General features: G+C 46.1%; 1 protein-coding gene across 1 annotated transcript; it reads left to right on the forward strand.

Moving 5' to 3' along the window:
• Positions 1 to 2,053: 2,053 nt before the first annotated feature.
• On the forward strand, positions 2,054 to 8,629 carry LOC118730593 (T-cell-interacting, activating receptor on myeloid cells protein 1). The gene is made up of 6 exons (XM_045588691.1): positions 2,054 to 2,201; positions 3,513 to 3,545; positions 3,664 to 3,960; positions 4,278 to 4,574; positions 8,275 to 8,413; positions 8,585 to 8,629. Exons 1-6 carry the CDS (start codon positions 2,168 to 2,170, stop codon positions 8,589 to 8,591), a joined length of 807 nt encoding a protein of 268 aa, XP_045444647.1. The 5' UTR covers positions 2,054 to 2,167; the 3' UTR covers positions 8,592 to 8,629.
• Positions 8,630 to 10,893: the final 2,264 nt, after the last annotated feature.

Genomic DNA, 10,893 nt, shown 5'->3' on the forward strand with positions numbered 1-10,893 from the left:
AAGTATGGATCCTTGACTGGAAACTGATTCAGCGACCCTTCAGTGCCTGGGCTGGAGCTCTAATCACTGCTTATGCTAAAATTGTCCCATGCAATTTTAGCACAAAGGCCTGGCAATTTCCCCTTTTGCTACTAAGACACAAAACTGTTTGGCTCACACAGAGTGAAAAGAGGAAATCTCTTAGAAACACAGGCCTAAACAACATCCATTGGCTTAAATCAATCTTTCTTGTAAAAATCCTCATAAACAGGCTTGATGTTTGCTTTAAAGATATGTTAGCGAGAGAAACCAAGATGGAAGCATAGGTAAACACCTAAACTGCTACCTTGTACATCAATTTCAAAACTACAGCTAAAAGACAGAACGAACATCATTCATAATCACAGGATAGCTGGCTGAGTGGAAATTCTACAACTAGAAGGAAAGAGAAAAGCACATGGAGAATCAGAGAAGCTGCAAAAGGCTGAGGTATGAAGACACGAGCAGAGAGGATGGACAGCTGAGTCCCTGGCTGGCTTTCTCTAGCGGGAAGGAGATGGAAGCTCCAGACTGCACTGAACACCAGTTCCGGGCAAAACCCTGGGGACCCAGACTCATCTGGGGTAATTCTAAGACAAGTTTATTGGCTTCCCTGCTCCCTTCACAGTGCTGGGCCCACCAAATCATGGATGGTTCACTCTCTCTCCACCTCATTGCACCCGAGTCCCTCCTCATGGCTGCTGTGCTGTGTGTATGAAGAGGTAGAGGACTGGGGGGGGGGGGGGGGGGGGGGAGAAGGGAAGGGGAAGGGTCTGCCCAGTGCACTTCTCAGGGTGCTGGGATGATTGGGACTCCTTCTGGGCTGCTCACCTGCTCTGAACTTCTCACTGTGAAGCTCAAGGACACCTCAGGCATCAGGAGAAGGTTTCTGTGTCTCCCACTCAATTACTAAAACTTGTGCCTCGTGCTGAGAATAAATGCCATGGCTACTCTCTGGTCAAGTGCAGTAAAATAACCAGAAGTCTGAATTTACAGACAGGATGCGGGGGGGGGGGCATCGAAGAGACAATGGGTGCTCCCTATACCATACCTCTGCTCAGTCTGCACCCTGGCCTCACAGGGAACCGCTTTAGCGAGGTTCCCACTCCCCAGTGGGTGACTGTGCATGTTTAGTTTAGGTTGTGTTTTTCCTCCTCACATAGTTCCCGCTTTTAATAAGTCTATTTGGAAGTAATTCTAGATTCACAGGAAGTTTGAAAATAGCACAGATTTCTTCACTGGGTTTCTCCCAATGGTTCCATTACTCACACATTACAATAAAAAGAAAGAAGTTGACATGAACACAATGTGTGTGCACAGTTCTATCATTTTTTATCACATTTTATCATATGTTCACCAACGCAGTCCACAACTGATCTAGTCCATCATCAAGAAAATGTCCCTCATGATATCTCTCTACAATCACACCCACCTCCCTTCCTAACACCATTCTTCAACTCCGGCAACCAATGATTTCTTCTCTATCTCCAAAACATTGTCATTTTCAGAATGTTCCATGTGACAGTGACTGGTTTAATTTTCAGAATGTGATTTCAGCCCTATCTGGTTTGGCTCAGTGGATAGAGCATTGGCCCGTGGACCGAAGGGTCCTGGGTTCAATTCAGGTCAAGGACTCATGCCCAGATGCTAGCTCAATTCTCAGTAGGGGGCAAAGAGGGGCACCTAATCAATGATTCTTATTATTGATGGTTTTCTCTCTCTCCCCCTTCCTGTCTGAAATCAATAAAAAATATTTTAAAAAATAATGACTTTATTTCAGTAGTTAAGGCATCAGTCTATACACCGAAGGGTCACAGGTTTGATTCCAGGTCAAGGGGCAGGTACCTGGCTTGCAGGTTTGATCTGTGGCTTCGCTCAGGGCCTGTGGAGGACACCAATCAATGTGTCTCTCACATTGATGTTTATTTCTTCTCTCTTCCCTCTCTCTAAAAAACAAGGCAAAACTAGTCTTCAGGGAGGATTAACAATAAAAAGTAATTAATGTGATTGTGACATCAAATCTGGGGGGGTTACGTGAAGAGAAGGAAGAAATGGGCTGGGACAAAGACACCAGTACCCCTATCAAGCTTTCCTTCCTCCTGTGGTTGTAAAACTGAAACTGGTTCTTGAATCTAGCAGCAAGCTCAGGATGATGGCTGGATTCCTTTCTCTCCTCTTCTTTGGTAAGTTTCTTAGTGTTGGTATATGGGGACTTGAGACAAGGGTGGTTTGACAGAGAGATGTGATGAATGCAACAGAAATAATCCCCTTCTATTTACTGATTGCTTCACACATGTCGGGACCCATGCTGCAGCTTTTATGGCCACTTAAGTATCAAGTGTTTCTCAGTGTGGGAATGTGTGTGTTCCACAGTCATGAAGGAGCCCCCAATTTATAGGCTCCCTGTTCCCCATCAGCAGTGCCTTCAGGAGGGAGAAGGGCTGGCGTTGAAGAGGTGGGGACTGAGGAGCGTCTCACTGCGTTAGAATTTTGCTTGAAACTCAGCCAGTGGATGACACATCAAAGAGGTTGTGGTCTGAACTTAAAATTGCTTCACGAGGCCTTATGATAATGTCTCTTATCTCAGCTTAACTTACAGGTTAAGCTGGACTCTTACCCCCCAGTCCCTTTCCCTGCCCTAATCTTCCATGAACTCTCTTAAAAACTGCAAGCAGCCCAGCTTGGTGGCTCAGTGGATTGAGTGTCATCCCATGGACTAAGAGGTCCCCAGTTCATTCCCAGTCTGGGCACAAGCCGGGCGTTGCAGGCTCAATCCCCAGTAAAGGATGTGCAGGAGGCAGCCAATCAACGACTTTCCTCATCAATGTTTTTCTCTCTCTCTCTCTCTCTCTCTCTCTCTCTCTCTCTCTCTCTCTCTCTCTCTCTCTCTCTCTCTCTCTTTCTCTGTCTCTTTTCTTCCCTTTCCCTAACTCTCTGAAATCAATAAAAAGTTATTTTTTTAAAAATTGGAGGCTATTGTTATGACTTAATTTATGTCACCCAAGGTCCCTGGTAGACTTTACTATGGGGTTCGCTATCACAGATGAAACTGTCAGAAGACTGAGGCCTATTTGGGGCCTCTGGTGACATCATGAGTGAAAACAGGGTTAGACCCAGTGACCAATCTTCTCTGATCTTTCTCATGATTACAGCCTCCCACACAAGACTGAGGGATCTAGAAAACATAATACAAACCCTAATAGAACTGGTGAGATAAAAAGTGGTTCAGGACTGAAGATGAGAACAAGTAAGTTTATAGAATTTTGTGGAAGGTGGAAAGATCTTGGGAGCCTTGGGAGGTGAGCAGCTTGGGGAACCTCTGGGAGGTCTGCTGGAAGTCCTTGGAGCAGAGCAGAACCCACCATGGAAAAAGGGAGAAATCCCAAATGCCTGGCTGCCATCACCAGCCCCTGAGAGGGTCCCTCAGCCATCAGGGCCCAGTGATGACGTGGGCTCCAGGCAGGAGTTTCTGTCTCATGACGGTTCCTTTGCAGGGCTGTGTGCTGGCCAGGAGCTAAGAAGAGATGGTGAGTGTTTCTAAAGGAAAGCCTTCCTTCTCCTTCGCTCCAAATCCCCTCACCCTCCTCTTTCTTCAGAAGAGCAGGTGAGTGAATCAAGTCCAGCCTGGACTCTGCTTCCTTCCAGAATCACTTCCCAGGCCCTCCATCCAGGCCTTGCCCAGCTGGGTGCTTCCTGCCAGCAGTCATGTGACACTGCGATGCTCCACTCCTACTGGGGAGATTGACTCCAGGGACATAAGGTTTACCCTCAGAAAGAACAATGCTTCGAAGATCTCATCTCCTGATTCCCCAGAGGGCCTGGCAGAGTTTCACCTCACTGACCTAAAAACCAGTGACGCTGGAGAGTACACCTGTGAATACAGGACAGAGAGCCCCACCAGAAGGTCACTGCTCAGTGATGTCCTTCTCCTACTGGTGACAGGTGAGGATGGGTGCTCAGAATGACACACCGTCTCCCTAGGACAGGGGTGAGGGGGGATCCAGAGAATGAGAGAGGAGCAGGGGTCTCCCTTCCAGTGTGGATGGGGAGGTGAGATGCAGAAGGACAGGAGCAGAGCTGAGGACCCTGCCTTCACCCAGGGCTTGTGGGAGGGACAACTCCTTCCTGGAGTCAGAGCAGAAAGAGGGTGAGGTCAGGTGTCTGTCACTTCCCACACTTCCTGGGGACCTGCCAGGACAACAAGCCTGAGCGGGACCCAAGGCTCCTGCCCATGGCTTCTGAGCTTCCTTCTCTTACAGGAGAATTACCTAAACCTTCCCTCCACACCCACCACAGGGGTGAGGTGACTGCAGGAGAAAACGTGACTCTGCAGTGCCAGCAGCCCAGGCATGTGATTGACCCCTCCATGTTGGCTCTACTGAAGAAGGGAACCTCAACACCCATAATGGTCCAGGGTCCAGTAGGAGTGGAGACAGACTTCTCCCTTCCCAGTGTGACACGCAGGGACACTGGGAACTACAACTGTGTGTACTACCTACCAATGGCTCCTTTCCTGGCCTCAAAGCCCAGTGATGAGCTCCCGATCTGGGTGACAGGTAAGGTTCCTGCAACATTATGAGAACTTCAATTGCCATTTGGGCCATGTGCCTGGGTTGTGGTCCGATCCCCAGTAGAGGGCTTGTGGAAGGCGGCTGAGCAATGGTTCTCTCTTCTCATTCATGTGTCTACCCCTCCCTGTAGCTCTGTCCCTTCCTCACTAAAATCAATAAAAAATTATGTCGTCTTCTGCCTCTCACTTCCTAATTTCCACTTCTTTGCCCTTCTTTGTTCTTCTTTTTATTTTATTTTATGGTTCCAACATTTATTTTTATTTTTTAAATAAATCTTTATTGTTCATATTACAAATGTTCTTCATTCCCCCTATTCCCCCACATCGCTCACCTCCACCAGGTTCCCACCCCACCCTCTGCCCTTTCCCCACCCCCCACTGTCCTTATCCATAGGTGCACAGTTTGTGTTCAGTCTCTTCCCGCATCCCCCACTCCCCTTTTCCCCGAGAATTGTCAGTCCACGCCCCTTCCATAACTCTGATTCTATTATATTCACCAGTTAATATTGGTCATCAGATTTTTTAATTCCCTTGGTTTTTAGATTCACTTGTTGATAGTTATGTATTTGTTGTTCATAATTTTTATTTTCTTCCTCTTCCTAAAGAACCCCCTTCAGCAATTCATATAATTCTGGTTTGGCGGTGATGAAATCCTTTAGCTTTTATTTTTTATTTTTTATTTGTGAAGCTCTTTATCTGGCCTTTAATTCTGAGTGATAGCTTTGCTGGGTAGAATATTTTTGGCTGTAGGTTCTTGCTATTCATCACCTTGAATATTTCTTGCCATTCCCATCTGGCCTTCATGGTTTCTGTTGAGAAATCAGCTGACAATTGTATGGGTGCTCCTTTATAGGTAACTACCTGCTTTGCTCTTGCTGCTTTTAATATTCTCTCTTTGTCTTTTGCTCTTGGAATTTTAATTCTGATGTGTCTTGGTGTGGTCCTCTTTGGATTCCTTTTAGTTGGGGTTCTGTGCTCTTCCTGGACTTGTAAGTCTATTTCTTTCCCCAGGTGGGGAAAGTTTTCTGTCACTATTTCTTTCAATATGTTTCGGTATATTGTTCTCTCATCTTCTGGGATTCCCTTAATTCTGATGTTTTTCATTTGAAGTTGTCCCACAGGTTTCTTACATTACCTTCAACTTTCTGGATTCTCTTGTCTTCTTGCTTCTGCGGAGGAGTGTCCTTTGGCTCTTTGTGTTCCAAATAGCTGAAAATTTGACTTGATTCTTGCGATCTTCCATTCTGTTTTTAAGACTCTGTATAATATTTTTTTATTTTAGACAATGTATTCTTTATTTCTAGTTGATCCCTTTTCATATCCTCATAGGTCTTATTTATTTTATCAGCCTTTTCTAGGAAATTCTTGAAAAACCTTATAACTGTGGTTTTGAAGTCTATATCCAGTTGCTTGTTGTCCTCCATTTCTTTTGTTTGTGATCTGTTTCCTTGTTTCAGCATTTTCGCTGCTTCCCTTAGTTGATAGGGTGGCTTTGTGGGTTAAGGTGTCCTATATGGTTCAGTGGGTCTGCCTCCCAGTTATCTGAGGTGGACCCTCTTGGTGCACCCCTTTGTGGACTTTTGTAGTTAAGTCTTGATTGTTGTTGGTATCACTGGGAGGAACTGACCTCCAGGCCAATTGGCTGTGAGGATCAGCTGTACCTATGCTGGGAGACAGCCTTATTTGACTAGACTTGGAAAATTGCAAAAGCCTCTGTGCTCAGCTTGGATGGGGCAGAGTTCAGGGTGGAGCCTACAGCCTTGGCTTCCTGTCAGCCCCACCCTATGAGGTTCCTGAGTCTCAGTGTTCCTCAGTGTCCTTCGTGTTCGGTATTCGCTGCAAGCACCTCTGAGAGACAGGTGCTCTTGAGTTTCACCCACTACCAGACAGTCTAGTCTCTCCCCCAATGAGCCCAGAACTGGCGTTCAGTGCAGTTGGAAGTGGGGTTGGAAGTGGGGTTAAGAGCAGTCCAGAGCTTATGTCTCCTTCCTGCTAGGGATATCCAGAGACACAGTCAACAATCTGTCTTCTGCGCGCAACGTGCGCGCCTCCAGGACTCTGCTTTTCGCCGCTCCTCTGAGTTTCCACCTTACAGCCCAGATTCCCTCCATATGAGCCTAGGTCCCCAGGGTTTGGCCTAGAATTGGGGTTCAGTGCAGTCAGAACTGGGGCTCAGCATAGTCCAGAGCTTATGTCTCCTTCTCGCTAGGGCAATCCAGCAGCACAGTCAATAGTCCTTCCTCAGTGCACAATGTGCGTGCCTCCTGGACTCTGCCTTTCGCCGCTCCCCTGAGTATCTGCCTTTCAGCCCAGATTCCCTCTGTATGAGTCTGGGACCCCAGGGTCTCTCCCAGAACTGAGGTTCAGTACAGACAGAACTGGGGTTCAGCACAGTCCAGAGCTTTTATCTCCTTCCTGCTAGGGAGCGCCAGCCAGGCACTCAGCCACCCCCTCCTCTTCAGCTCCGTCCTCTCCCCAAGCACATACCATGTCTCCATACCTTAGGCTTTTACAGCTCCTCTGATTGTCCATCTGGTTTTCTCTTTCCTTCTAGTTGTACAATTTCCAGTCAGTCAACTTTCCTGTAGTTCTGGATAATGTCCACTTTATATTTTAGTTGTATATTTTGAAATTGTTGTGTGACGCTGCAGTTAGGCATTTGCCTATACCGCCATATTAGTTTCTCTCTCCTTCTTTGTTCTGAATTCTTAATTTCTCATGCTGTTCTTCAGAATTACCAGGCCTGTCTTTATCACCATTCCTCCCACCATTTTCTGCATCTCATAAAGTTTGGATGCTTTTAGCAAGAGAATTATGCAGAACTTTCTTTTGTTCTCAGAATGTGGCATCCAATAGCCTCCTGCTTGATGGTAACAGATGCAATGTGGTGTTTTTGTTGTTGTTTTTTTTTAATCTCCTGATACTTATGGCGGAATAATCTGTGGTTACCTCGTTTCTTGCTGTGGCACACTGTGCTTTAGCTCTGCATGCTGCATTTCCTACTGGTGGATCTTCTAAAGCGGTCAGCGAATGTCTTACAATTAGGTCAAGGTCTGTATGGCCAGCCCTGTGAGGTGCCCACAGCTCCCTGATTCCTGGGAAGAAGGGTCCTTACCCATTTCCCCCATGGACACTGCATGCAGGGAACATGGGTGCTGGTGGGTTGTGAGAGGTCACCTTTGCACGACCTGGGATGAGCGAGATGGGGGGATATAAATGCAGGCTGCTCTTCAGGAACGAGGACCAGTGGCAAGAATGAGCCACTCGTGACTGCAGCTGAACACAGGCGGGTCATGGTGCTTAGCTACTAAGTTCACCTGAGCTCTCTGCTGGCTGCGTTCTGTGCTGTGAGGATGGATGCTGATGCAGCTGCTGAATTTCAGTGATTCTCTGTGATGCTTGCACACAGATTCCTAATAAAAGGAGGGAGAAGGAGAAAGGAAATGCAGGAAGGTGGAAATGAGATGAAAGCAAACAAATGAAGGAAGAAAGGTAAGGCCGAGAAAATATAAAAAAGATGAAGCACTACTAAAACTCTCATAGCGCTCCGCCTGTTGCTTCCATGATCACAGCTGTAATGTGGTACAGCTGAGCACTGCCCAGGACACACACATGGGCCCAGATGGTCACCTCTGCTAGGCCATTGAGAAGCAGGGACATCATGGTGGCCCTCTTCTCCCTTTCAAATTCCCCTGGTGCCACATCAACAGACTACACCACGGGTAACCTTGTCCGACTGGGACTGTCCGCCTTCATCGCGGTGCTCATGGTGGCCTTCCTGGTGGAGGCCTGGTGGAGCCAGAGGAGCTCTCCCCGGGGGTCCAGGTAACACTCTGAGCATCCCTCTCTCTCGTGGGCTGCTGGCGTGATTCGAAGTTCCCCTCCAAGCCCACCCACTGGGTTTATGTTCTGCATTGGGGCACGGATGGGCTTTTCTTCACCCGTTCTGGTCACCTTAAGAACATTTACTATCTCTTCTCCTTTCCTTTCCAACAGCCATTGAAGTTTCAGTCCTTGTGGAGGCAGCAGAGGAGCAGGTACTGTCCATATCCCCATGGAAACGTGCCTAGTGCCTACGTGGAGAGGCTGGGAGAAGGGCTGGTTCTTCCTGGTGGGGAACCTGTGTTGGAGGCTGAGACTCAATAGTCTTCCTTTTGGTTCCTGCCTGGATCCCAGGTCCAACCTCCTCTCCCCTCAGTCGCCCCACGGCCCCAGCATTGGGAGGAGGATGATGAGGACCCAATCCAGCAGGGCTCCTCTGGGAAACCTCTGTCCCCAGCCAGCCCAGGAGGAGACGCTGACCTCCTTCCTCCTGCGCTTCCCCTGGGCCTGATGGCAGGACGGAGTGGCCTCACCTCCCACATTTGGAGGACTTGAAAACTTCCTAAAAATTCAGCGTTTGACCAGGCAGCATGTAGTTTCTCGTGAAGGAACTGGTCTTCTTTGAAAACGGGGGAAAGATGGAAAGATGGGTTCCTATACAGTATTTATGAGTGCTTCCCCTTTGCTCTGTCTTCTGCTCTGACAAGCAGTTGATCAAATGTTGAAACTGCTGCGTTTATCATGTCTATCAAACTTTATTCCATACATTCTCATCATTTTACCCGATTTGGGAAAATTCCAGTCTATATCATGGTATCAATTTGCTCTTGAGTTGTCCCCAGTATTACTGGTGCAGATGTAAAATGTCATCGAGTACATTCTCATTCTCAAGACCTGTTGTTTCTTGTTAGATATCTTGTTCTTTTCCATAAATGCTCACTCTTATTTTACAACTATTACTCCTCTTTCATATAAGCTATGAAAATCACATTCTGATGATAATAAAAGTAATTCTGAGACAGATGTTACTGGCTTCCCTGTGCCCTTCCCAGCGCTGGGCCCACTAGATCATGGATGGTCCGCTCTCTCCCCCCTCAATACAGCCAAGTCCCTCCTCATGGCTGCTGCACTGTGTGTATAAAGAGGCGGGGGACTGCTTGTGTGTGCGTGTGTGTGTGTGTGTGTGTGTGTGTGTGTGTGTGTCTGCCCATTGCACTTCTCAGGGTGCTGGCATGACCGGGACTCCTGGGCTGCGCACCTGTTCTGAATTTCTCACTGTGGACTCTAGGACACCTATTTTGCTATAGCAAAGGACCTGTGTTTAATAACCAAATATATTCTATGTCTACTTATATCTTATTTCTCCATATGAATAATGTTGAAAAACAGTTTCAATTAAGATAATTTCTACATGTTCTTGGTCAAGAAGTCATCATTCCCATAATTAAAACATATCTATGAGCCCTGGCCAGTGTGGCTCAGTTGGTTGGGTGTCATTTCATGCACTGAAAGGTTGCCAGTTTGAATCCTGGTCAGGGCACATGTGCTGGTTGTGGGTTAAATTCCCAGCAAGGGGCATGTAGGAGGCAGCTGTTTGATGTTTCTCACATTAATGTTTCTCTCTTCTCCATCTTTCTTCCTCCCTCTAAAAATCAACTAATAATATATGTTTTAAAAGTATCATTGAGGAGGAATTAGAGGTATTACTTAAAATCCCAGTTTTTATGGAAATAAGTAGCTCTAGTATAAAATATAAATATAATAATAATAACAGTGGAGTATGATATTGCTTCAACTTATTGTTTTGATTTTGAGCTCCCCAGTTTAAGAGGAACATAAATTTTTTTATGGAACATATAGTTTGATAAACTCAGGAAGATGAATAAATAAGTAATACACACACACACACACACACACACACACACTGAGTGGCCATATTGTTATGATCTCTGAACGCATAATAATCTTGACACTCAGTGTGCATGTGTGTGTGTGTATATATATATATATATATACAGCCAACCTGGCCAGCGGGAAGGGACATGGCAGTTGGCTGGCCTGCCTGCTGATCGAACTCCTGGTTGAGGGGTCAATCTGCATATTAGCCTTTTATTATATAGGATATACACTGAGTGGCCAGATTATTATGTATTCAGAGATCATAATAATCTGGCCACTCAGTATATATATGCTGCACTAAACTATGAACAAAATAAAGCAGGGGATAAAGTAGAAAAGAAATATTTCCACAGTTGGAAAAATACTTTTTTATAAGGTAAAATTTGAACAAAAGTCAGAAGGAAATGAAAGAGTAAATCATGCAGATCTAAGAGAACATTGCTCTATCATAGAAGCAGTAAGTCTTGTAAAAATTGGAGCAAGAAGGTTCTTAAGGCATTCAAGCTAAGTACAGAAAGGAACTGGTGGAGTTTTTTAATCAGGAAAGTGACATGATTGGATTAATATATGAATTGTATACATAA

This window comes from Pipistrellus kuhlii, unplaced genomic scaffold (assembly GCF_014108245.1).
Source record: "Pipistrellus kuhlii isolate mPipKuh1 unplaced genomic scaffold, mPipKuh1.p scaffold_m20_p_3, whole genome shotgun sequence".
In the NCBI taxonomy this organism is placed as follows: Eukaryota; Metazoa; Chordata; class Mammalia; order Chiroptera; family Vespertilionidae; genus Pipistrellus; species Pipistrellus kuhlii.